The sequence below is a fragment of the Sapajus apella genome, unplaced genomic scaffold (assembly GCF_009761245.1).
Source record: "Sapajus apella isolate SASKATOON/1434 unplaced genomic scaffold, GSC_monkey_1.0 scaffold175, whole genome shotgun sequence".
Taxonomy (NCBI): domain Eukaryota; kingdom Metazoa; phylum Chordata; class Mammalia; order Primates; family Cebidae; genus Sapajus; species Sapajus apella.
Genome location: NW_022437115.1, coordinates 636879 through 663700, shown reverse-complemented (window position 1 = coordinate 663700; position 26822 = coordinate 636879). Strand labels below are relative to the sequence as shown.

Here is a 26822-nt window from a genome sequence, read left to right as displayed (position 1 = left end):
AGGGGTGAAGGTCGGGGTCTGGGACAGACGCCCGCGGGTGAAGGTCGGGGTCTGGGTCAGGCGCCCGCGCATCGTTGGTGTGGGGGCCCGAGGCAGGTCTCCGCCACCGCCCACCAGCGTTGGCGCTCCGGCCACGCCGTGTTCCGCTCCCGCCGGAAGCGGGCACAGCCGGCCACTTTTCCGGACCGGAACTTCCGCCTGCCGCGTGACGCCGGGGCGGGCACTTTACGAGGGCGGACCTGTGGGCGGGACAGAACTCGGAGGACGGTATTAAAAGCCGGACGCTTCCGGTGCAGGGGAGCTGTGGCGGGGCTTGCTGGGATCATGGCGGAGAATCATTGTGAGCTCCTGCCGCCGGCCCGGGGCGGCCTCGGGGCGGGGCTGGGGGGCGGCCTGTGCCGGCGCTGCAGCGCGGGGCTAGGCGCCCTGGCCCAGCGCCCCGGCAGCGTGTCCAAGTGGGTCCGGCTCAACGTCGGCGGCACCTACTTCCTCACCACTCGGCAGACGCTGTGTCGGGACCCGAAATCCTTCCTGTACCGCTTGTGCCAGGCCGACCCCGACTTGGACTCGGACAAGGTGAGGGCTGCGCGGGCTAGCCGGGTGGGTCCGGGCCGTCCAGGCCTGCGGCCGCCCCACACGCCCTGCTCAGCACGGAGGAGACCTCAGCGGGAGCGGGCGACTCTCCTCTCAAGGTAGCTTTGAGCCCCGCGCCACCTTGTCGCCAGCTCGTTCCCAGCTTCCCCCGACCCCCTACCCTGGGAGGGGAGGGCGAGGATGGCGCCCTGGCGTGCACTGCCTTCGAGGATCCTGAGTCGCTTCACCTTGCGGTGTCTCTTTCTCGCCCTCTCTGCTCTTTGGTGGAGGAGGCTCCCAGACCCCGGACTTTGCTGTGATTCTACTTTTTCTCACTAGGTTCTTTTGCCCAGGGTGTGTGAACGCCTTCTCTTCTCCGTCCCAGGGTACTTGCTGGCTCTGGAAGCAGAACCCCTGCGTTGGTTTGCCCTTTCACATTCTGGACGTTTGAATTAACGCTGGCGTGGGGGTTGACATGGGCGGCTCTTTTTTCCCCAGTGACTTGCATTTAGAGAGTTGGCGCTCCATCCTTTCCATCCACAGCACGCAGCACCCACTCAGCACCTCTTAGAAGATATGTCCGTAGTATATAGTATGATTTTCGAAGGGACTGTTGCTGATATTAAGGGTTGCATTAGGGATGTCCATGAAGGGCCAGGTAGGGAATCTTTCAATTTGCTTTCTCATTGGCTTAGTTTCCCCACTGTCCTCGCAAAATGACAGGAATTTTCAGGTTGGTTTGCAGCTTGTCTTTCATCAAGCGAAATGCTCATGCTGTTGTGCAGATGTTAATACCGTTTTAATACCTTTATTTATCAAGAGTTGTGGAGATGAGGAATAGTATCTTGGGGGTTGTGCAGGATTGAAACTAAGAAAAGAGCTTGTTTGAAGAAGTTGTTATCTATATTTATTCAAGGCAGTTCACAAGCCTTACACTAATTTTGCTGGGTCCTTCAGTTGAGCTTACATGATTGCACTTGGCTTTGTGCCTTGGCAGCCAACATTTACCATGCATGAGGCTTCCCAGAAAGGTTCGGATCCCTCTTCAACTTTGAGAAGCCTGACTGAGAACGTTGTCAGCATGGCATGACCATGATCAGGAAATGAGAACTCTGGAATCACTGCTAAGCCAACCTTGTGGGAAGAAATGAGGGTTTGAGATGCCAACACTCCTGTCTCACCCCACAACTTCCAACTGTTTCCATTGCTCATTTGCGCAAGCCCTCTACTCAGAGAATTGACCTCCCAGGAAATGACAGTCATCTCCAGGATAGAAATAGGCTTTTGTTAGCTGTGATTTTCCTTTTCTAAGTGTGGGTGTATGTTTTACTGTTTGGTTTTTCTTTTTTCTTTCTTTTTTTTTTTTTTTTTTTTCTTTTTCTTTGAGACGGAGTTTCGCTCTTGTTGCCCAGGCTGGAGTGCAGTCGTATGATAACAGCTCACCGCAACCTCCGCCTCCTGGGTTCAAGCAGTTCTCCTGCCTCAGTCTCCCAAGTAGCTGGGATTACAGGCATGTGCCACCATGACCTAATAAAATTTGTGTTTTTAGTAGAGACAGGGTTTTCTCCTTGTTGATCAGGCTGGTCTCGGACTCCTGACCTCAGGTGATCCGCCTGCCTCGGCATCCCAAAGCACTGGGATTCTAGGCGTGAGCCACCGAGCCCAGTCCTGGTTTTTTTGTTTTGTTTTGTTTTGTTTTTGAATAGCAAGGCTTAGTGGTCGCTCCCTTGGCTTTCTATTCAAGCATTCCTGTTTTGTATATTAGGTTAATTTTCAATTGCTCTTGTCCACTGGGGTTGTTGAGGCAATGGCAGGCTGGAGCACTTGATTCAGAGCTGATTAACTTTAGCACAGTGAACGTGGTTCATCCCTTTATTTTACTGCTTCTTAAGACTTGGTTAGGCCGGGGGCGGTGGCTCAAGCCTGTAATCCCAGCACTGTGGGAGGCCGAGGCGGGTGGATCACGAGGTCAAGAGATCGAGACCATCCTGGTCAACATGGTGAAACCCCGTCTCTACTAAAAGTACAAAACATTAGCTGGGCATGGTGGCGTGTGCCTGTAATCCCAGCTACTCAGGAGGCTGAGGCAGGAGAATTGCCTGAACCCAGGAGGCGGAGGTTGCGGTGAGCCGAGATCGCGCCATTGCACTCCAGCCTGGGTAACAAGAGCGAAACTCCATCTCAAAAAAAAAAAAAGAAAAAAGAGAAAAGACTCGATTAAAAATTATGTTTTACTGTAGGAATCAATTCCTTGGGGGTGCAATTAATCTTTCCAAATATGTCTGTATTGTACTTGCTCTTTTAATTGTCATCCCATTGAATCACATTTGATTTTCAAATTGTAAAACTGAAATGCAGAACATGTAGGTAATATAGCAGATACAGTCTCTGTGTCATAAAATAATTGGAGTAAATAAGGTTAGTTTTAGTCACAGATAATTTGTCAAGAGTAGTGCTAATTCATATTAGTCGTGTTACCAAAGTGTTTTACCTCAAATGAGGAAATGTGTAAAATACTTCATATCTTAGTTTTTTTCTCCTGTGGCTCTGATGAAAGAATGTCCCAGGAGATTCCTCCTAGATAATTAAATCCTGAGTGAGGAATCTGAGGAGGAGGGGAAGGGGTGTCAGGAGTGGGAGGCCGTTAATTACACAATGGAAAATAAACAGGATGTTGATTCACCTGTAAAGATCTCCAAGCCGGGGCAGTGCGGTGGCTCAGGCCTGTAATCCCAGCAGTTTGGGAGGCCGTGGCGGGCAGATCACAGGGTCAAGAGATTGAGACCAGCCTGGCCAACGTGATGAAACCGTCTCTACTAAAAATACAAAAATTAGCCAGGCGTGGTGGTGCGCACCTGTAGTCCCAACTGCTTGGGAGGCTGAGGCAGGAGAATTGCTTGAACCCAAGAGGCAGAGGTTGCAGTGAGCAGAGATCGAGCCACTGAACTCCTGCCTGGTGACAGACTGAGACGCCTCAAAACAATCTTCAAGCCCTGACCGCAGAGTTCAGATTAATGAAAGAATATTCCTAGAGCTGGACTTAAGCATGGATGGAAGAGTTCCTGCCTGGCATTAGACTAGTGTGTAATGAGCACCTGGGCTTGCAGAATGTGGGGCTTGGGATAGGAGCCGGGTGGGGAGATTAAAGGGGGAAGAGCTCCCAAGAAACCACAGAAGCTTTGGGTGCCTCAGAGTTTGGGAGAGCACCCTGCTAAAGCATCCTGACTGGCAGGGAGGGAGCTCTTGACTGGTTGTTAGGGAGGATGTGAACGCCGTGCACATAAAGGGGCTGAGTTGACTGCCCTCTGGCCCCACATCTAAGCTTCAGGGCTGTGACTGCCTCAACCAAGTCCTCAGAGTCCAGCTTGGGACCCACCACCTGCCATGCCCCATGCTTCCAAACCTTACCCTGCTGTCCCAAGGGCCCTCTTGCTGTCAGGAAGTTCTCTTTCTAGACAGCCCGGTGTGAATTCTCACTTCCCCCTGGGACTTCCTCCAGCAGGACTGTGGCTGTGTTGTGCATTTCAGCATCTGCTCGTCTACTCTTAGGTCATTTTTCTCTTCCATGGTGTCCCTAAGGGGAGGCCAGATGGAATACAGCTTCCCAAAGACTTTTTGCTTTGGCCTCTTTTGTATTGCATGGTCCCTGGCCTATAGGCGTTCTTGAAAACAAAGTCGGGTTTGTTGTTGCCAGCTGAACCAGCTCCTGCTTTAGTGTGGGGATAATTCAGGAGTTCAGAGGAAACAGGAAATACTATTGCCTTATGGTTGGAAACCACTCAGGTTGAGGAGGATTTAAGGAGGCTTCGGTTCCTGCAGCGGAGCCAGGCCTAGAGAAAACGGCACGTGAACTTTTGCCCTTTGAACAGGGCCATTGTCCCGGCTTCAGGGTTGCAGATATGGTGGCATCAGAAGGATCTCTGAGGGGCGGGGCAGTCACGGTGCCTCTGACCGCAGTGCACTTGGTGTTGGCAAGACCTCGATGGTGGGAAAGCTATGAAAGGAATTTTAGAGACAGGGCTAAGTGATGGGATGTGGGCAGGAGCGCTGTCTTTGAAGCTGCTTGGCAAAAGAAGGGGGGATCACCTTGAGTGGGGATGGCAGATTATGTTCTGTGTAGCCAGCACTGGTGAGAGCTGCAGCGGCCTCAATGTGAGGCCGTGAGTGGGTGTCTGCGACGCTGATGGACTTTGTTTCACGCTTCAGTTGAGGATCTGGCTCTGTCCACGAGTCATCTTCTATTCTGACCCTGAGCAATGGTCCCACGGTGCTGGGGGCTCCCCACTCCCTCCCCACTGAGGCAGGTGCTGATCCTCAGCAGACCTGTGCTGGGCTCTTCAGCAGGTGCTCATTTGAAGCCTTTAGATCTTAGGCCATGAGTCAGTGCCATAAATTCCTGAGAAACGGACTCACCTTTCGTGATAAAATGGAACATTTCTGATGCGTTCAAATCCTAGCTAGAAAGAATAAATGAAAAAAATGTTGAGCCTTTCTGGGAAGAGCTTGTTTCGGGCACCTGACATGGGCCCGCGGTCTTCAGGCATTCTCGCCTGGACGTGTGTGGGTGGCTGGGAGGAAATGTTGTCGCAGCAGGGTGGTTCCTCTTTCTGCCACTGCAGACTCGGCCTCCAGTTGCTGTCGTCCATCAGGGCAGTGGCTAGTCCAGGTTTGGAGCAGGAGTCAGAAAACTGGTCCACCCACCAGTTTTTGCAAGTAAAGTTTTCCAGGAGTGCAGAGATGCCCCTTTGCTTACGGATTGCATGTGGCCATTTTCTCTATGAAAGGTCAAGGTGGAGTGAGGCCTAAAGCCTCGCCACGGCTGGCCCGGGGTCAGAGCGGAGAGCAGTGGCCATGGTGGGGGTACCTGCTGCCTGGTCTCTCCCCAGCCTTGTTGTTAACCACCAGACATCTCAGGGACTCCTTTTCACACACTCGTAGGCGCTTTGGTTCTTTTAGCGGGTCCCCCTCCATGCCCCAAATCATCAGTCCCCTGGCATGGTCTTTAAGGTCTGGGGAAGGAGCTGACTGCCTGGCGCTATGGGAGGGGTCCTTGTAGCAAAGGTACCAGCAAGCCATCTCTCTCCTGGGACATGCTTGCTCTTCCCGGGCCTGCCCTGGGTAGCTCTCCCTGGACTGCATAGCACATAGAACATTCTAGCCTGGGATGAGTGTGAGAGAGCATCTTCCTTGGACTGGGGAGCCTCGGTTGGACTCTGCCCACCCCAGACCTGCCTTGTGATGTGGGATGATTTCCTGCCCGTCTGAGCTGTAGTTTCTTCCTCTGCAAAGTAAGGGTGATATGCTCTCCTGAAGATGACGAATGTGGTGCCCCCACCCATGCCTGGTGCTAGGTCAGTGCAGTAAGGAGAGGCTCTGCCATGCGGGCTTCATTTATTTTTGAGACGGAGTCTCACTCTGTCGCCCAGGCTGGAGTGCAGTGGTGTGATCTCGGATCACTGCAACCTCCACCTCCTGGGTTAAGGGATTCTTCTCCCTCAGCCTCAAAAGGCTGGGATTACAGGCGCGAGTGTACTTTGCTTTTAGAAAGGGTATACCAAGAATGCTTTTCCTCTCTCGCAGGAGCACTTACTTCTGTTAATGTTGACCTCTTGCCACACTCAGCTCTGTCGGCCTTGGGTGTGGCACTGGAGGCAGCGTGTGTGGCCAGGAGCGGCCCGTCCCACCAGTCCCACTGCTGCCACCCAGAGCTCTGGCTGACCCTAGCATTTCAGGCCACCGGAGGGCGAGTCTCCACCTCTGGGTGCTGGACTGTGTGCTGTGGGGAGGGCAGGGCTTCCTGGGCGGCCCCTGAGTTTTCTTGGAAGAAACCTAAGACCTTCTAGCCTGAAAAACTTAGCTGTGGCTCCCTGCCACATGCCCGTGTGTGTTGGGGTGGCCCCGTGGTCTCCAGAAAGCCTCTGAGTGGGAGTGTGTGCCTGTGTCTTGCCCAGCACCATCCTGGTCGTGGTGGGATCTTGCTTCTGCAGCAGCTGGGCTTCCACAAGCTTTAGCCTGGCTTTGTGATTTAGGCTGGGTGGCCGCAGTTCTGGAGGTGACACTTGGGTCAAGTTCCCGCTGCCAACAGGCCTTAGTGGTCTCTCAGGGCAGCTCTGCGGGAGACAGGCACTGCTGGGTGCTGGGCGGTCCGAAGCGAGGAGGAGGGCCGGCCAGGGAGCAGAGGAGCCAGGGCCTGCCCTTCAGCTCCAGTCGAGAAGGGAGAACGGCACAAACTTGTCTGCCCGGCCATGTGTGGGCGCAGGCAGAGGCCAGCTAAAAGGAGGACAGTAGGGCGGCAGCTTGGGGGCAGCTGGCCAGAGGGCTTGGGCAGTACGTGAGGCCCTGGCTGCAGTGTCCTCTGATGCTGTCCACCAGCCAGTGTGGAGGGTGCTGGAGCTGGGGGGCTTGCAGACTCGGACCTGTGGAGGCCTCACTGTGGCCTTCCAGAACCACTGTGTTGGGGTTTCCTCAGCCAGGGAGCCTGTGTGGTAGCCCAGCCCCGTGGTCACAGTCCCACCTGTGCCGGCTCCCAGTTGCTTTTCTGTTGCCTGTGGTTTTACGCTGGGCAGCGAGTTGGGGGGCCCAGATCTGTGGGGGTGCGTTTGCAGGTTTTCTGTAGCTGGAGTTTCCCCAGGGAAGATGCCACCTAGATGTTCGTGTTCACATACGCTGATGGATGTCCCCTGGCCCCACCTTGCTCTCTGAATCTGGGTGCCTTGGACAAGCCTCTTTGGTGTCTGGCCTCTGTTTGCGCAGTAGTAATTGGTGACATCAAAGGCCTCTGATGGGCCAAGGATACGACACAGCTGCATAAAACGAAACAGAAGAGAGAGTAGAGGTGAAGGTTTTGTGTGCGAATTTGAAACAGTCACTTGAAATGGATAATTTCAGAGTAAAAACTAAGTATTTCTCATTAGGTTGATTGCAGATGTTGGTGAACAGAGAATTCTATGCCTTCACATTGACATTTCCGTGGGGAAATTTGACTGAGTTTACCCCCCAGCCTGGCTCACGGCACTGCACCTTCTTGATTTCACTCCACTCTGGTGGCGCATGTCTCTCAGCGCCAGGAGTGAGAGCCACAAGGGCCGGTCCTCTGTGTGGAGCTCCGGGAGCTGCAGGAGGGGCGGGCAGCAGGGTTATGTTCAGTTCGGAACCTGGCGTGAGAGCCTGCGGTCTCCACCCGAATTCCTCACTGCCATTTTCTTTTTTCTTTTTTTTTTTGAGACAAAAGCTTCCCTCTTGTCGCCCAGGCTGGAGTGCAGTGTACAATCTCTGCTCACTGTAACCTCCTCCTCCCACGTTCAAGCAATTCTCCTGCCCCAGCCTCCCTAGTAGCTGGGATTACAAGCACGCGCCACCACACCTGGCTAATTTTTGTATTTTTAGTAGAGAAACGGTTTTGCCATATTGGTTAGGCTAGTCTTGAACTCCTAACTTCATGATTTGCCCGCCTCAGCCTCCCAAAGTGCTGGGATTACAGGGGTGAGCCTCTGTGCCTGGCCTTCACTGCCATTTTCAAGGCTGCCGGCTGCATTAGGGACATGGCCCCGGGGTGCTGGGGGACCCCCACATTTCTGCCGGTGCTTGGCTGGGCGACACCATGGCAGGTGGAGAGCTGCTGCCGGAGCGTGACGAGATGAGCAGAGCGGCCAGACTTGTTTCCAGACTTCTCTGGACACTGCTCTCCTGCCCAGACGTCTGGCTGTGGCCACCTGTGGGCTTGGGGAGTGGGCAGCAGTCAGCTTTGTGTGCGGGGTCTTGCTCCGTCTCCTGGGACTGTGTGCCTTGCTCGGCACTGCCTCCCATGCGCTCCTCTCCAGGAGACAGCCTTGGCTTCTGCTCTTGGCGTGCCCAGTGTCCCTCTCTTCTCTGTGGTTTGGAAACTGCCCTGCCCAGCCTATGGCCGGTGGCTCTGGGTGAAGGCTGCGACGTCTGGAGATGGGTGGCTCAGCCCAGCCTGCTGGGCCCGGGCACAAGTAGGTCAGATGCCAATTCAGTGAGATTCGGGGAAGATGAGGGAAATGACGTGTCAAGAAAACAGTCTTAATCATGGCTGTTTTACAAAAAACACACAGTGCACCTTCCCGAGATAGGAGTGCAGCCTGTGCTGCTTGTGTGAGCCACAGGAGGCCCAGGAAATTGGGGAAGAGCACCTCTGCGCCTGGCCCGCAGCTCTTGCCGGCTTCCCGGTCGCCTGCCCTCACCCCAGTCGTAGAGGCGTGACCACGCCCGCCGGGCACCTTTCCGTACTCTCATCGCAGGCACTTGGGCAGGCGCTGCTGGTGGCCTTGCGGGCAGCACAAGGGCCGTGCCTGGGTTGGCCCAGGCATTATTCTAAACCTCCCTGAGGTGACCTAGCTGCCTTTGCTTCCATGAGCCTAGGACTATATCCTGAATTTTGTGTGTTTTGTATTTCCCATTTTTTCATGCTCCATATCTTTTTCTTGTTTGTGCATGAGGGTGGAGGCTACTGAGCCACCTCCCCAACACCAGCAGTGAGCTGCCGAGGCCCTCACGCCTGGGCTGGGCACTGTCGGCCAGGGCTGGTGCCATACGTAGACCCCACGCGTGTTAGGCTGACATGGAGCACGCCGCTCACCTGAGCTGGAACAGGGAGGCCCCGCCTGTGTGCATGGAAGTGAGTCAGGCCACAGCGAGACCCAAACCCTGTTGGGATTTGGGGGTCTTGGTTTAAGATCCTGGCACTTTCTGTGGATGTGGGCATCTCCCATTGAAAGCGCTTGAAGAGCGCAGTGGTGACAGCAATACCTCCACACGCCACTTCCTCCCCGCCCTGGCGCGGATGTCCCTGACTTTGCCTTCTGCTAGACAGGGCCTGTTTCTTGAGGAAACCCACTCAGCTAGAAGGAACCCACGGGAAGAAACGGCTAGAGAGCTGTGAGGCCCGCCACAGAGAAGCCAGTTTTGGAATTTCCAACCAAGCGTGTAGCCTGCTGTTCGCTCTTCAGCCTCTAGTGTCCTGCAGCTTAGCTGGGTTCTTGGGTCTGGGTGGTCTCGGGGCAGGCCGAACAGGGCTCTGCAGTGTCACTCTGGGAGAGGGCTGTGGGGGCAGCTGCAGGCCTGGCATGCCAACTCTCCGGAGCCTGGGCATGTCCTGCAGGGCCCAGAGGTCTTGGGGCCGAGAGAATTGAACAACGTGGGAGGAGTATAGGGGTGGGGGCCCTATCTGAGGCCCACTCTCCTGGAGGCGGCAGGGGCGGTGGGGGTGTGGAGTGGCCGGCAGGCTCCAGAATGGCAGGTTCTTGGTAGACGCAGGTGGGGTTCTCTGCTCCCCTGGCCTGCAGCCTTGGCTCCCAGCAAGGTTGGCAACAAGCATCTGGACTCCTGGGCGTCTTCCGGGGGCTGCTCCTTTAAAGTCTCCTCTTAACTGGATGCAAGTGGGGTCCCCCGTGGTGCCCAGCCTCCCCTGCCCTTGATGGCTGGGTATTTGGCACCCAGTCTGCTGGCCTCTGAGCACAGGGGTGGGCTGGAGCCAGAGGCTGCAGGAAAGCATATCAGGAAGGTCCCTGTGGCTTGCGGTTCCCACACAGGTGCATCCGGGCTTCCTGGGCCCTCTGTGGGGAGCCTGGGCCCCAGGGACTGAGACGAGCTGCATAGAGCCCAGCCACTGTGGCCTGAACTCCCACTGCCGGCAGGGTCTCTCTTCAGGCACCCTGAAAAGGTGCCATGGTTCCAGCTAGCGAGCCTGGTCTTGGAAGCCCCATGTCCCCATGTCTGGATGTGCCCAACCCTGCTGTTACGGGACCTTTAGGGTGTCGCTTTTCTGGCCAGAGACCTCTGTGGCCCACAGCACCTTTGCCCAAGTTCTTGTCTTGCATCCAGGAAGAATGAGGTAGCAGACAAATGGAGGGTGAGCAGGGCGAAGAGAAGCTTTAACAGTGTTAGGACCGTGCGCAGGAGACCGCAGGGGCAGCTCCTCTCCGAAGGCAGGTCGGCTAGTTCAGTGTGTAGCTCTCAGCAGAGAGGAAGCCCCAGACTGGCTGGCTCCTCTCTGCAGGCCAGGTCCCTGTTGACTTCCTGGCTCAGCAGAGAGGCAGCTTCTCTCTGCAGCGGGTCTTCCATTTGCTATTTGCCCCTGTCCTCCTCATCCTCTGCCCTGCTCTGGCTGAGTGCAGGGTTCTTACGGACCCCAGAGGGGAGGAAGTGCATGCTAGTTGGTCCTTGGGTAGGCCCGGAAAATGCACCGCAAGTCCCCACCCTGGTCCGCCAGACGGACAGCCAGTCCCCTGCCTTCAGGCCCTCCCAGTCCTCCTTACCGGGGACTGCCCCTTCTGCCCAGGAACCTGCCTGCCTCCTGCTGCTGTTCATGGTGCCTCGGCTTGGTCCCGATTTTGCTTCCAGATTGGAGCAGGTGCTTCTGAGCCTGCAAGGGCAGAGGGGCCTTCCTGGGCCCCCAAGAGCGCAGGGATCCCTGAGGCTGTGGTTTGGGCCGCTGCAGTTATGCCGAGGGTGTGGGGGCTCCTGCCTGCTCCATGGAGCAGGAGCCCAGGCAGCCCCACACAGAGCCTCCTCCTACGGCCCTGGAGCCTGGCACCCTCAGTGGGGTGGGTGCAGTGGATATGCCATTAGCCAGGTCCCTGAAGTGGGTGCTACTCCCACTATCCACCACAGGCCCCTGAAGCATGGCCCCTCTGCCCAACTGCTCCCCTGCCATGCTGACTGTGATGTGGGAAGTGGGGTCTGTTTGCCTCCTCCCTGTTCCCTCCCTGCAGAGGCAGGCGTTATGGCAGCAGCCGCACTAGTTGGCCTGCTGCTGGCATCACTGCTCGGGGCCAGGTGTGGCCTGACTGAGGTCAGGGGTTTCTTCAAGGCATCAGCCACAAAAGCTGCCTCCTAAAGGGGCTGGTTAATGGAAAAGCTGGCCCTTCCCAGTGGCGGGATTGGCCAAGACATGGCCTTGGCCTGCTCCCGCCTGCCCATCTCGAGGAGAGCCCAGTGCCAGCACGCCCAGTGCCCTGTCAGCTACTTGGGCCTGTCTGTGTTCCTCTGTCCTGCCATGCGGTTTCCACCCGGCACGTTTCCTTCTGCTCTTGTACCGGCCCAGGGCCCGAGAAGTACGTGGCATGTTGACCTGGCCTAGAGGTCATGGCTCAGCGCCCAGGTCCTGCCACAGGGTGGGGGCCCTGGCGCTTGTGGCAGCCCTGAGCTAAATGAGCTGCGCTCGCCCCCATTTTGCTCATAAAGAAACTGAGGCCTGAGGTGGCCAGGCCTGGAGGCCTCCGTGGCTAAGAGGGGGCTCTCTGGGGTTGTCCTGGGCAGAGGCAAGCCTCCACCCTATCTGATCTTTCCTGACCTCCTGCCAGCGGTCTGTCGAGGTAGCAGTGAGCCATGAATAATTCCTGAGCTGGGCGGTGTGCGGATGTCACGCGACCAGTGCTCGCTCTACATGGTGGGGGCGGGGAGGAACCCTGGACTGGGGTGGCAGCACTGGCTGCCTTGCAGACCTGGGCCCCTTCGTGGGAAATGGTGTCCCTTTCTCACCAGATAGGCAGGACCCCCAGTGTGCCTTTCCTGGGAGCTGGCCCTGTGGCCCTATTCCTTACTTTAGAGCTGTGGAGTCTGCAGGGGTGGGGAGCCTGGGGCTGGCTCTGGCTGGGGTGTCCTGGGGGAGGGTGGGGAAGAAGGAGATGGAGTCAGGTCTGTGTGGGGTTGGGGTCACCCCGGGGGGGAGTCAGAGGATCACTGTGGCTCCAGGTCCAGCGCCCCCGTGTCTGGAGCTCTAATTGATTTTATCTCAGCCACAAAGCTCAGTTTAGCCCCTCTGATCTAAGAAGAGCAGGTTTTCACGGCTTTGCAGTGGTGGACTTTGGGACAAATCTCTGGATACCACTAGGTTTTACCACCCAAATGGCAGTATTTGTCCATGGATGAAAATAGGGTCCTAGCACAGCCCCATGCTTTGTGGCCCTCGCCTTTGGCCTCCCTGTGTCTCTGAGCCTGGCATTCCTGTGGCCAGCACCGGCCCAGGGCCCCGTGGGAGCTGCCTTCTGGTGAGGGCTGCGCCTGCTCCGCCTGAGTGTGGGGTTGCTTCTCTCTCTAGCGCTTGGCCCTAGGCCTTTTCTGGGAGGCTGCACAGTGTTTCTCGAGGGAGCCCTCAGCTCCCTGCCCTTTAGGACGCCCACAGGTACCAGCCCCTGTGGGAGTGGCTGGCAGGTGGGAGCAGGACCCCTGCAGGTGTTTGGGTGGAGGCAGGAGCTGCCCCAGCAGGAACCACACAGGAAGGTCTGAGTCCCTGTGGAAGCTGGGCTGTGCCAGCTTCGTATCCCCGATCAGATGTGTCGCCAATAAGCAGGCCTGGGTCCAGCTAAGATGACAGAAACCGCCTCTTCTGTCTCCCCCATAGGGGCTGCCTGGGGCATCTTAGCGCCTGTTCTGTGTTCACAGCCGGGCCACAGGGCCTTGTGCTTTGTGGAAGGGGCCGCAAGGTGTGATATGTGGGGCACCCCAGGTCCCAGAGGGCATCTGCCCACACTGAGATGGCCGTGGTGGCGGCAGGGGCAGTGCCTCTTAGGGGCCCCGCCACCAGGTGCGTGAGGACACCTTCCGAGGGGTCTGTTTTGTAAACAGCTTGGCCTCTGTGAACACTGAGCCAGGGCGAGGGCCCTGTGTGGTGAGTCATGGTCGTGGGGAAAGCCCCGGATGCTGTTGGGTGCAATCGCCGTGGGCCTCCCACCTGCCTTCCTGGCTCGGGGCCTGCTGAGCAGCCGCCCCTGCTGGAAGGTGAGCTCTCCACCCCTGGCAGGAAGCCCTCTCACTCCCAGTCCTGGATATCGGCCAGGGAGGGCCTGGGCACAAGGAGGGCAGGCCCAGGCTGGTGGCCATCGGGCGTCCTTCAGCGGCTGATCCCTAGGGGATGCCCACAAGGGCATCCCGGGAGAGGATCTGGGTGAGGTTTCGTGTGTTTTTCTAGAGGTCTTGGAGTTGTGAGGACAGAGATCCCAGGCACAGTGGCCTCACCTTGGAGACACAGAGCCAGGCCGTCTCCATAAGGAGAGACTTGGACTCACCTTAGGCCTGGGTGGTGTCTGGTCAGGGTCAGGCTGTAGGCAGCAGGACGTGGCCGTACCGTCGGGCTTCCTGAGATGCCGCAGGCTCAGGTCTGTTGGGGAGAGGCCTGGGGCACCTGGTGCCTCTGAGGCCCCCTGATGTGGCCAGGCCTCGGTGGACCTCCAGGGTGCATGGGCTTTTCATGGAGGACTCACCGTGCTCTGCTCTCTTTAGGATGAAACCGGTGCCTATTTAATCGACAGAGACCCCACCTATTTTGGGCCCGTGCTGAACTACCTGAGACACGGCAAGCTGGTGATTAACAAAGACCTCGCAGAGGAAGGTAAGCCGACTTCTGTGCACAGGTGTCTTGGCTTTGGGGGCAAAGGCCCGACCAAGGGGCCAGGGGCTCCACTTAAGACGCATTTGCCGCCAGCCTGGGCCCCCATGGAGTAGCAGGCCCTGTGCTCCGAAGCTGGGGCCGACGTTCTGGTGGTTAGGCCCCTCGCTTCCTCGGCTGACCTTCCCCAGAGGCCACAGGCGCTGGCACAGCTGCCGGGCAGGGAGGTGTGAGGACCACCGTGGCCGTGGAGTCCTCCCTGGCTGCAGCACCTTGGATGGCTGCCTTTCTCCAGGCTCTGGCTGGTGACACAGGCCTCGAGGGGCTTCTCCCTGCTGTGACTGAGGTAGTCTGAGCGGGGGTGTGAGGGACATGCCCACTGACGCCCATGGTGTGCCTCAGGGCCCTGGCGCCCTGGCCCACTCTCCCTCAAGGACAGCCCAAGGGTGGTGAGTGTCTCTGTGCCGTCACCTGGACGGTGCCTGCCACTGCCGGCTGCCGTGATAATTCCAAGTGGTCTTGGTGCAGGGACAGCGCCTGCATGCGTTGGGCCCAGGCTGGCCTGCCTGGGTGTTGCAGTGCTGGCTTGGCTCAGAGGAGCCCGAGGCTGCGCCCCGAAGGCTGAGAGTCTCTGGGCAGCTTCGTGCAGGCAAGGGCCTGCTCCCTTGAGCCCGTGTAGGCACATCAGTCTGCGCTGGGCAGCATGTCTTGGTTCTTGCTGATTCTCACTCTGTTTTTTTTCCTCTAGGCCCACGGGCCTTGGTGTCTGCCTGCCTCCAAATTCACGCAGGGCATGGAGTTGACGGGCTGTGGCCCAGCCCTTTCCCTGCCCCTGCTCTGAGGCTGTGACCCACGCTGCCCACTTATGTCCTTTGGCAGGGGATGTCTTTCACACACTCTCTCTCGCCAAGTTTCTGGGCTGCCCTCGGAGCCCCTCGAGTCCAAGTTTCGATTTATCTTAGTCTGTCCCCAGTGGGATTGGCTCAGAAACAGGTGCTAGACACAGACCAAGGGCCTGCCGCCCCAGCTCACTGGCCTCCCTCTAACCAGCCCCAGACGCAGCCGGTCTTAAGGCTGGAAGCCCAGCACTGAGCGTCCACCGGAGTGAGCAGCCCTCGGGCCACACCCTCAGTGCTAGAGCAAGAGGCTGTGCAGGGCCCATGTGGAGGCGGGAAGCCTGTGACTCTGAGCCCCTTGGCTCTGTCCCGTGTGGCCCTGTCCTGTGTGGCCCTGTCCCCTGCGGCTCTGTCCCATGTAGGTCGCTGGGTGATTTCCTGAGCTGCCATGTCCCATGTGTGGGTTTCTCTGGGGTCCTGGAGGAATGAAGACGGCCTACGGATTCTGCTCTTTAAAGTACTTCAAGGGGATTTGCAGTCCCTAAATACGGCACATTACAGATGGCAGTGTTTGGGAAGAGCTGGAAGTGACCCTCAGTCAGCCACAGTCTTCTCTTTCAATGGGGTATACTGAGGTGCCAGGTGACTCACACACATGTGCAAGGCCACAGGCCTGAGCCCCACACGGCCCCCCACCCAGTGGTGTGGCCACGAGCAAGTTCGCAGCAGGAAGCGTCAGCCTCCAGGCTTAGAGGGAAAATGCCAGCTCCAAACCCCAGCACGCCATGGCCTCGGTGTAGACATGCGCTGAGCTGTGTGGAACCAGCGGCTCCATACCCAGGTGGTCACCTGAGGTTACTCGAGGCTGTCTGGGGTGAGCTGTTGAAGAGGTGTTTAGTCCACGCACCCGCCCTCTCGCCACGGCCCCTCTACCTGTAATCCTGGGAGCCCCACTGGGCCGACGTGTCTGTAGGAAGCCTGTTAGGATGGGGCCTGAGCAGCTCCCACTGGTCTGGGTCCTCATTGCGGAGGCGGGGGCGGGGGCGGGGGCAGGGGCAGGGGCGGCCGTGAAGCATGGATTCTTTGGTTTAGTTTGGCCTGGTAAAGACAAGTTATTTTTGTTTATTCCAGGAGTGTTGGAGGAAGCAGAGTTTTATAATATCACCTCATTAATAAAACTTGTAAAGGACAAAATTAGAGAAAGAGACAGCAAAACATCACAGGTGAGCCAAGTAACTGATGCTGGAAGCTTCCATGGCCTGGTGTGGAGGCACGGCTCCCCCCTCGATCCCCCGACCAGCCACCTCCCACATGAGGCCTATGGACTGGGGCTCTCCCACCCTGAGATCGTTGTCCTGTCACCGCCCTGCGGGCCGCCAGCTCTGGCTACCAGCCTCTCCCCAGGGTCCCTTGAAGGAGCCGTCCAGCCTGCCCAGGATGGCTGCAGGGGTCTTGGGCATGGGAGACGTGTGGAGGGCAGGAGGGCCCCATGAGGGAGGGGAGGGCATCTGGTAGGGAGCAGAGGTTGCCAAGGGCCGAGGCCAGCATGGCAGGAGGGAGACAGCAGAGGGGCTGTATCCTTCTGTGTGGGCGTCGGCAGGACCCTGGCTTTTCTGGGAAGAGAGGGCGGGTCCCCCAGGCAGGCCTCTCAGAGCCAGCGCAGCCCCTCTGCATCCCAGGGAGCCCAGGTGGTTGGAGTGGGCTGTGCCTGCTGGGCCTTGGGCATCACTCCTGTCCCCGAGAGCTGAGCCCGCCCCCCCAGCTCAGCTCCCTCCGAAAGGCACTGGGAGCGGGCGTGGGCCACACTGCGGGTGCAGCTGCATTAGAAGCTGCAGGCTAGGTCCCCTTAGAGCCCCAGACCCTGTGCAGAGGCTCCTAGCCTGGCCACTCAGGGCTGCTGGCCACTTAGCAACTTGCCTAGTCCCCCATCCTGCTGCAGCTCCCTCGGCGCCACTCAGGGATCTGGAGGGACTCCTTGTCTGTGGGGCAGGAGCTGTGTCCTGCGCCCCTGGTCACCTTGTCCAGTCTGCCTCTTTCCCTGTTGTGCGACCCTGGCTACGTGGATACCCCCTGCCCCAGTCTCCCAGGTGGGCGGGAATACGATGCAGGTGGAGAGTCCTTGCAGTCCAGGCTCTCGGTGACACAGTAGCATCTTACCACCTTGCAGAGGAAGGCACTCAGACATGTGGCCTCGAGACTGCTGTGTGCCTTTGTCACTCATGCATCCCTGGCGTGAGTCACTACCTTAAAGTCAAGGATCCAAGACCCATGAACCCCTTCTCCTCACTGCTGTGTTTCCGTCCAGGCCTGTCTGCAGCCTCCGTAGTCACTGTGTCTGGGACGTGGGGCCACCCCGCTCACTGGGGAGCAGCTCCGTGCAGGTGGGCGGGCTGGTGTCTCGCCGTCATTCCCAGGACCACAGCTGCCTGGAGGGCACAGCGAGCGTGCTAGGCAGGTGGGGGATGAGGAGGTGGATGAGCTCTGGAAGCGGCTCAGCCTTGGGGAGCCCTGAGTCCAGGCTGCTGCTCGGGTTCAGGAGCCTTTTTCTTGTAGCCGGGAGTGAGCTTTGTCTGGCACGCGTTCCCAGATCCCTGCCTGCCAGAGCCTTTCCCTGCCCAGGAATTCAGGGCTACGTGGTTCCTGCGTGCAGAGCAGAAATGGACGCTCTCGTGTCGTCATGTCGAGCCACAGGTGCTCTTGGGATTTCAGGAACATGACTCATTTTATTTTGGAACTTAGAAATAGAAATATTTTTGGAGGCGAACAAGGAAGCAGAAAACAGCAGCTGTTCGGGCCTCGTGTTTTGCTTTTGTGAATGTGCTCAGGGTTGTGTTGGGCCGCTAGCCCTACGCTGAGAACCGGAGAGTGGACCTCAGCTCCCCGGGTTGCCGGGGCTGGGCACAGGCAGCAGCGGGACTTGTGTGGCCCGTTGTCTTTGCAGGTGCCCGTGAAGCATGTGTACCGTGTGCTTCAGTGCCAGGAGGAGGAGCTCACGCAGATGGTGTCCACCATGTCCGACGGCTGGAAGTTTGAGCAGGTGAGGGGCCCCTTCCAGGCTGATGGCAGCCACGCTGCAGCTGAACTTTTACACTGGCTCAGGGCTCAGTGCCCCTGGAAATGCGGGCTTTGCTGCTGGCATCCTCTTGCAGTTCTGGGGGTGCTCACGATGGTGCCCTGTGTCCTGTTTCCACTGGAAGAGCCATGGGAGTTTGGGCGGGGTGGGCAGAGTTGTCTCAGGCCCTGCCCCGCACCCTCCCCTCCTCCCTGGCCTGTCTCTTGCAGCCGTTCTCAGCCTATTCTTCCCGCACTGTACTTTCTGAGCATCACCTGGCACCTCTGTGTGTCGGGGGCATTGGCGTCCCCAGAGCCTCCTGGCTGGCCCAGCACCCAGTACAGCCCCGTCCCCTGCAGCTCACTCCAGTGGAGCAGATGGATGCTCTGACGTCCTTCCTGTCTTTGCGGGAAGGCACTGCCAGGTCCCCGTTGCCTTCTTGCTCTGGTTTGGCCGAGCTGCGGTGGGTGGGGCTGAGGGGTCTGTGCAGGGCTTGCCTTCTCCAGCAGCTTCTACAGGAGCCACCCGAGTGCTGCATGAGCTGCTGTGCTGTGGCACTGTGGCCTGTCGTTGGGGACCTCAGGACACGTGAGGCATGGCCTCTGACTGGGGGCCCATGCCCACGATCTGGGTGCCACTGTTCCTGCTGTTCCTGATGCTAGGCAGACAGTGAGGGTGGGGACAGTGAGAATGTCCTCTGTCACTTGCTTCTGTCTGGGGCAGGTTCTGTCCATGGCCCGGTGGCCATCCCAGGCTGTGGGAGTGACAGGCTCAGCTAGTGTCCCTTTCCTTTGAGTCTTTCAAAATAATATGTCACATTGTAGGGTACTTGGAGCTCCCCTTAAAATGTCACTAAAGACATTTATGTCCCACTGTCCATGCTGGACCCCCAGGCTTGGTGACTCTGGGTGTTTGTGCTGATGGAGCAGCTCGCCGGCCTGGACTGCCCTGCCCTGCCCTGGTGGCCGCATCTTTCTCATGCTCTGACCTCATCAGAATTGTACCAGAGCCTCATGCAGGAACGGAGATAGCTCCTACCCAGCGAGCCCCATCTCCCACTTGTCCCTTGGTGGGGCTGGGGACCTGGGAAGCCTTGTCATCAGTTCGGGTGCCGAGAACAGGGTCATCCCCATTTGGCACCTCTGCTCTTCTGCCACTGCCGTATGACTTTTCTAGCTGGGAGGGAGCGAGGTCTGACTCCGAGGGAGGCAGGTTAGAGTGGCCTGAGGTGTGCCCAGCCGGCCGCGTCAGACCCGCCCTGGCCAAAGTCAGGACAGCACGGCTCCTCGGCGGCTTTTGGTCCCGTCAGCCAAGTTCCCTGCTCTTCCCTCCAGGTTTTCAGAGCTGCCCTCCACTCCCCTCCCGCTGCCCCCCTCCCTCCGACCCAGCTCAGGGACCCTTCTGCGTTCCCTCTCCAGTGGCAGCGGCCCCTGTTTGCCCATCTGGAAGTGCCAAGGAAAGCCTGGTGTCCCTGCAGAGGAAGAGCTGGCCCGTGCCCTGCCACGGTGTGGGGTGCCGTTGTGTGTGCTCATGCAAGTGTTCCAGGAATTTGTTTTCCATTGGTTTCCTCAAGCGTTGGCGGTCTTCGCGTGGCTTTTGCAGTGGCAGGCACATCCTGAGCCTGGGCGTGTCAGCCGGGCTGCGTCTCTCTCAGGCCTCACTGGGCTGCATCTCAGGCTGTGTCTCCCTTGCAGCTGGTCAGCATCGGCTCCTCTTACAACTATGGAAACGAAGACCAAGCCGAATTCCTCTGTGTGGTGTCCAAGGAGCTGCACAACACCCCGTACGGTACGGCCAGCGAGCCCAGTGAGAAGGCCAAGGTCAGTGCTGGGACGGCTCCGGCCTGGGGCAGGCTTAGGTGGCAAGCCCTCCTGCAGGCGGGTGGGGAAGGCCCTTTCCCTCTCTCAGTTTCCTCTGTTCCTGCCATTCTCATCAAGCCCCCATCTCCGCCCCTGGTGGCCTTGCTGACTTTCCGGAGGCATGGTCTTCTGTGGGACGAGGCCTCTAGACACAGGCTCCCAATAAGCCCCTGCAGGAATGCCACTGAGAGCTGTGTCTCAGGGGACCCAGAGTCCTCTGTTCCCAGGGCACAGCCTCTGGTATGTGAGTGAGGACTTGGGATACTGTGGCCTGGCTGTCACGGTGGGGGTCTGGACCCATCCCTGAGTTCAGGGACATGGGGGTCCGGCTGTTGTGGTGGGAGTCTGGGCCATTCCTGAGTGCCAAGTGGGCACCCTGGCTCAGCCAGTGCCGGCCCTGGAATTCTCAGGCTGCACAGAGTGGGCCCTGTGTGGCACCCAACCTGGTAGCACTGGCACAGACTCTGCAGGGGCTCAGGCCTGTCTGTGTTTTGAGGGCTGGGCAGCTGGGGTGAAATATAGGGATCCCTGCCTTGTTTGCTTTCAGAATGGCCCCATGGCCCTGCCCACGGGTGACCCATTCTGGTGGCATTTTCTCTGGGCATGTTCTAAAGGTTGAGGCTCCAAGATGGACAGATGTATCCATGTGAGCAGATTCCGGCCTTGACCTGAGCCAGCTCTACCTGGCAGGACGCCCAGACCCCAGAGCCAGGTGGTGGCTGGAGAGCCCTTAGTGGCCTGCTCTCTGGGGACTCCTGGGGTCTGCATGGGTCTGGGAGAGCCTGGATGGTGGGGCCAGCTCTGTGGGCAGCCAGCCTGGGGTGTGAGCCCTGGGCTCACCACTGACCCTGGTGAAGGCTCAGGGTTTTGGCAAAGGGTATTCTGAGTGGGTGCCATGAGAGGCCAGAAGCGGAAGGCTTTTAACCGGTGGGATTATACCAGGGACACCTGAACAACCGCAGACTCTTGGCCGGGGGCCTCTGGCCAGCCACCAGCAGCCCAGGGCTGTACCCGTGAGCCTCTCGGGCTTTGGAGGTATACGCTTGGGAACAACGGGGCAGGACCACCAAAACATGTCTCCCGGAGGCCTGTGGCCCGGTCACGGCAGCCTCCCCACCACGGGCGACTGTCCTGGCTCAGGGCATCCCTCGTGGGCCGCCCATTGCATTCTTGCTGTGGACAGAGGTCAGTGCTGCTGCTGCCGCGAGGCCAGGGCAGTGTAGGCTGGGCAGGCTTGATGCGCAACAGCAGGGCTAGAAGCTGGGGTTCCACCACCAGGCCTGGGGATGCTCTTCCAGTTGAGTCTGGTGCCTAGGTGGCGACCCCTGGCTCCCTGAGCCCCAGCTCCATCACGAGGAGGCACTTCTCTCCTTGGAGCAATCGTGGGGCTCTTTTCTAAATGGTTTTATTTTTAGAAGTTTTTTATTTCTGAGCTGAGTTTTCATAACCAAGCTCCCCAGGGCTCCTATCCCTCAGGTGGCTTGGCAGCTGCAGAAAGGACATGCTCTGTGCTGTGAGGAAGCTCCACGCATGACCCCAAATCCCTTTGCAGTTGAGAATATGACCCTATTTCATTTTCCAAAAATACCTGTTTCTGAAGTGGGGCAGCCGCAGCGGCTTCATGACAGGGGTGTTGTCAGCAGCGCCCAGGAGGCAGAGCTAAGGCCAGGGCCTCAGAAGGCCCTGGGGAATTGCGGGAGCCAGAGCTGGAGGACCATGATGGGGGCACCTGAGGGTGGTCAGGCTGAGCGGGGCAGCATGGTCTGCAGGCCCTCGTCCCCAGTGTCCCTGCAGTGTGTGTGGCCTGGCACTGCTGGGCACCCATCCCCCACTTCGGTCAGCGGTGGTGGGAGCAAGGGGTTGCACCTGTTGCAGGTGAAGGCCCTTCCACACGTGAGCACACCTGCTTTCCACACCAGCCCCTCAGGAACTTGCTAGAAGGACTTGCACAGCTCACTGACAGCACTTAGACGTGGGCCACCGTTTATTCCCAAGGAACAGAGAGAGGTGGGCTCAGATCAGCCAGGGCAAGTGCCTGGGCAGAGGTCAGGGTCTTCCCTGGAGTCGGGCAGTGCTTGTGAGGCTGAGGAGGGGGTTCCCCAGTGCTTCTGGGGCTCCATCCCATAGCCACATCCGATGGGTAGATCCACCGACTGCCCCCGTGGCTGATCCCAGTCTTACTCCTCTGACGCAGGGCCCCATCCTCTCTCCCAAAGCAGTGGGGCCAATGCAATGGGGTCCATGTAGCCCCGGGCGGCAGGCCAGAGCCGCCTGCCAGGAGTGGGGCCAGAGGCTAGGCGCCTCTGGACAACAGGGTTCAGCCCCTCAGCAAGCACTGGGACAGAGCCAGCCCAGATGGCGAAACGAGGCCACCTCACACAGGGGAGTCCACACCTCTGAGAAGTGTCGGAGCCCCTGAGCCTGTGTGTTCCCTCATGGCATGGCCTCACCAGAGGTCACCGGCCATGGGGGCTTGGGCCCAGGACGCGCACCTGCCCACACCATGCTGACAGCCTGTCTTCTCCCCCGCTGCACGCTGCACGCTGCCAGAGTGACGACGAGGACGAGGGGCACCCAGGGAGTGGCTCAGATTAAGTGTGAATGTCATGGTGAGCTCTGTGGCCTCCTTGACCCTGTGGCCCCAGCTGACCCTTGACGCAGACCCTCCCTGTGTGTCTGTCCCTGCCTGTAGTTGACGAGAGCCCACCACGCTCCGTGCCGGCTGTAGACCCACAGTAGCACTCCTGTGGGGGTGGGGCTGTGCCTGTGGGGCAGGTGCCCAGGGGCAGTGTTGGGATGTTAGTGGGGATGAGTGGGGGGCACCGGTGTCAGGCCAGGCTGTGGACCTCAGTAGGCGTGAACATAGGAGTCCCTCCTGGGGGATGGGCGGAGAGTGCCACTCCCACTGCCAGCCCTAGTGGGTGACCCTCTTGTCTGGCTCAGGCCACAGGCTCAGGACTACGGGGCCATGACCAGTGCAGCAGACAGCAGACCCCAATCTCAGCTGCCAAAGCCCACAGCCTCCCTGCTGTGCTGAAGCCTTCCAGGCCAGCCGTGTCCTGCAAGCCCCTCAGCCACCCAGACCTGCCTGTTGGTGTGCTTGGCCATGGGTTGCAGCCTCGAGGGCCCCCTGATTGGTGTCTGCAGTTAGACCTTCTTGTGGAAGATGGCCCAGGGCAAGAGTGTGTCCAGAGGACATGGGTGTCACCCCAGGTTCCGTCTATGGTAGCCAATGCTGCCCCTGGCCTCAGGAGAGTGGAAGACAGCACTTTTACTGCAGTTCTCTGGAGGGTCTCCTGCCATCATCAGGAGGGAGCTGTCGGGGCTCCTGGGCACTCCGGATGCCACGCTGCTCCTGGCCTGTCTGCTGCACTGCTGAGTTTTACATGGGGCTGGTGAGGGCCCAGGGCTCAGCACATCACCAGGAGGGCCGAATGGTCTCCCCGAGTCACTTCCACATCCCAGTGAGCTTGGGAATCACCCTGGTCCAGGGAGGGTTGTGCTGCCGCTGGCACAGCAGGACGGGCTCCCCCTGAGGTGCAGGAGACTGAGTGGGAGCCTCGGATTGGGAGTGGCCCAGGATAGTGAGCGTCGGGGGCACCCGCCTGCGAACTACAGAGCTGTTGGGGGTGGAGTGTCAGACTCAGGGTGAGCAGCTCAGGGGACATGGCCTCTGAGAGCCTCGGAAGAAGCCTGGGGTGGCAAGCACCCCTTACCACTGCCCACTCTCTGGTCAGTGCAGCATGGCAGTGACCTCTGTGAGGCTGTGCCCAGCCAGGGCTTGGGCGCTGCTGCCCCATGAGGTGTTTCTCAGCCCTCACGTGACGCCTGGAGACAGCTGTGGGTGCACACAGTGAGGCTGGTCTGGTTCCCTCCGCCTGGTCCCTGGGGCTGCTGTGGCTCATTGTGGGAGTTCAGCTCAGCAGCATTGGCTAGTGCCTGAGCCTGTCTTCAGAGAGGCCCAGGCCTTGAGGAGCTGGCAGCCTGACTTGGGGGTAGCCTAGCAGGTTCCTGGATGGCTGGTGAGGGAAGTGGGGAGGGTGCCCTGAGGAAGAGCTTTGAGTGGGTCAGAGGGTGGGGAGGGCAGGGGGCCAAGGGGCAGTGGGCTCTGCAGAGCTAACATGGTCTGGATGAGGAGGGGATGCCCACAGTGTGATCTGCACTTGGGGTAGGGCCTTCTGAGGGCTGGTGGGTGTTCCATGGGGCATCCGGGCAGGGCCAGCACACAAGGTGGGGGGCCAGGTGCAGGGCCGAGGGCTTGGGTGAGGGGCATCCCTAGAAGGGTCCAGGTGTCGGGGTGGGGGCTACAGTGGAATAGGAAATGGAGGGGTCCCTGAATTGGGGAGCGGGGGCTGCTGAGGGACCCCAGGGCCGAGCAGCATTTCATGTCTGAGGCCCAGGACTGAGCAGGCTAAGAGGCTCAACCGTTAGCACCTGTCAGGTGGGCCTGGGAGGAGCCGCCAGGCACAGTGAGTGCTCCCTGTGTGGGGTTTGGAGATGCACTGGTCCCCCAGTGTAGGTCCTGGGCCTGCCCTCTGAGTCCCCAAGACCCTGGCCAGTAGTGTTTGGTTCTCCAGCTCAGGGACCACCCCCCCACCCTCCGAGTTGACTCTGGGCCTGTGGGCTCTGTTCTCTGGAGCAGGCGCATGGTCAGGGCCACCTCCCCGGTCCAGGGCCTGAGTCCTCATTTTCTGCATGTGGTGTTTTTCAGATTTTGCAAGAACGAGGTTCAAGGATGTGAGGGACACAGTATTGACAGCTGAAGAAATGATTTACTTTTTCCCAAGAAGCAATGAACCGCCATGTCCAGGAAGCTTGGCTGTGAGAAGAAACCTGCTTTTGATCATTTTTCTAGAGATCTGGGTGTGAATCCTTTTTTGCCTCTGAGGTGGGTGGTGAGAGACGGCCCAGCTGTCCGAAGCCAGACGTCCCCAAGTGGGGGGAGCGCAGCGGCTGGGTGGGCGCTGCCTCTGGTGGGGGCCTCGCTCTGTTTTTTCCAAGTGCCACGTGGGACTGAGGCAGACGCTGCCAGTCAGGTCAGCCTGCTCGATCCTGAAGATCGTGTGAAGGAAGCGTTCTTGGTGCTACACACACAGTCTGGAAAAGCAGCCTGGGCTTCACTGGCAGGCGGCGGCTGCAGCCTCGTCGGTGTCCCGTGCGTCGTGGCCTCTGGTCCGGCCGCCAGGCCCTAGTCTCGGTCAGGGAGTCTGCTCTGCCTCCCGGGCGGGACCGCTGGTTTCTCTCAACCTCGCAGAGCTCCTGACAAAGGCGGCTTCTTCGTCGTCACTGCTTCCCGGCACCATTCCGCGGCCGGGCCTCCTTCTGACACAGGCTCCGGCCCTGCCTGACCAAGCCCGGGACAGTCAAGGCTTCTCTATTCGTATTTTCCAGGCGAGAGAACTTTGTGCCCCTTTTCCGTGTGGATAGACTCCCCAGTGTTTCTACTCTGGAAACGCCCGCAGGGTTTGCTGCGTGGAGACGGATCTGTTCCACCGTTAGCGTGAGGCGGCGGTGTCGCCTCAGCCTCCCACCGCAGGCCCACGGGGAGCTGGTGCCCGTCAGTGCCTTGTAGCGCCTGGCATAGAGGTTGGGCTGGAGGCCTGTGTGCTGGCTTCTGGAGCTAAAGGTCTGGGTCACGGTGAAAACCCGGGATGTTTACAGAGCATCACAAATGCCTCTCCCTCGCCGCTCTCTCGTTTTCTTGGTATAACTATGCAGCCTTCCCTCTCTTTCTGGGACGTTTGGGACTTCACTCGACCTGCACGGGCTCTGCCCACCATGACTTGGGAGCTGCTGGGATTCCTTTAGAAACTGCTGCCCGCATGCTTTGAAAACAGACCTTTCTCAGCTGGCTGTAGGGACCTGTCAGAGTCTGGGGACCTGGCATGCAGGATGGGCTCCAAGCGCTTGGCTTCTGGAACTCTGGCTTCCCAAGCGGCGCTGTGCAGACTGACCGCCAGCTGCCTGCGTGCGGGTCAGAGGCGCTGACGCTGTCTGGTGTCCAGTGCTTCCGGAGACTTCCTGCCTCGACCTCATCCTCTTTGCCAGTCACCTGATTAACCAGTTCTCCAGCATTAGGACTTACCTCCTCCTTTTTGTAAGGTCTCTTGTATGTTGTTAAATGTTTGGCTTAAACGATTTATAAAAGCCTTTCTAGAGGGCAGACTTAGCCACGGCCGACCCTGTCCTCCCCAGCAGAGCCTGGGGGAAGGCGGCCACTGGGGATCCTGGGCGTCCTCTCTGGGGAGCCGCTGGCCGCTTAGCGCTGTTTGATTTTTGACCTTGACATAGTAGATAGGCTTCTGGTTTTTTTAATTTAAAGATATTAAGACTTAATTCACTAAAATTTATTCTAAGGGGATATTTATACTTTTATACTTTTTTAGGTATTGTATTTTATCAGCTTACAGTTTAATGCCTAAGTTTCCCCTGGAAATAGCAAATAAAATTGTGTATTTATGAATCAACGCAGCAGCTGTTAATGGTCTTAAGACGCACAGAAATGCCACCCCAGGTGCCGCTCGGACCAAGGCGCTGCCCTCTATGCCGCACATCCCCACTGGCCAACACGGCCCACGCAGGACTTTGCCTCTCAAGTCGGTTGCTGGGGTGGAGCTGGGCCGTCCACGTGACTGTCCACAGGGTGCTGGCTGGGGCCACTGGATCGGAGCTGCACCACCCATCCCTGCGTCCCACTCGCCCTGGCACCTCAGCTGCCTCCTGCAGACGTCACACCCCCATCCCAGGGGACCAGAGACCATGTACAAGCAAATTTTTTTTTTTAAGAGGCAAGGGTCCTGCTGTGTTACCCAGGCTGGCCTTGAACTCCTGGGCTCAAGCAATCCTGCCTCAGCCTCTGGAGCAGCTGGGATGGCAGGCATGAGCCGTTGCGCCCTGCTCAGTGATATGTTTCGAAAGTCCTGATGCCTCAAGTTAGCATCCACCTCTCTTCCCTCACTTTAGCCTGCAGCACGGGTGGTGACAGCAGGAGATTCCTGAGAAGGTCCTGGGATCCCAGCACCCCCTCCCCAGCTGCTGGGACTCCCCCTGGTGGCTGTTCTGAGAAGGCTTGGTGGCTGAACTCTCTTCCCCCACTGGGAGATTCCCATTCAGTGTCCCCCAGGGCCTGGCTACCTGAGGTCACGGAGCCTCAG

General features: G+C 58.7%; 1 protein-coding gene across 2 annotated transcripts; it reads left to right on the top strand.

Annotated features, from left to right (window-relative positions):
• The first annotated feature begins 255 nt into the window (after positions 1-255).
• Positions 256-26135, top strand: KCTD5 (potassium channel tetramerization domain containing 5). 2 transcript variants are annotated; one of them, XM_032268233.1, is made up of 7 exons: positions 256-576; positions 13816-13924; positions 15889-15980; positions 17699-17794; positions 19504-19629; positions 22219-22277; positions 24380-26135. In XM_032268233.1, exons 1-6 carry the CDS (start codon positions 325-327, stop codon positions 22261-22263), a joined length of 720 nt encoding a protein of 239 aa, XP_032124124.1. In that variant the 5' UTR covers positions 256-324; the 3' UTR covers positions 22264-22277; positions 24380-26135. The 2 variants fall into 2 exon arrangements, with proteins under 2 accessions (XP_032124124.1, XP_032124125.1); XM_032268234.1 differs by lacking the exon at positions 22219-22277 and having other exon boundaries at positions 24380-26131.
• Positions 26136-26822: the final 687 nt, after the last annotated feature.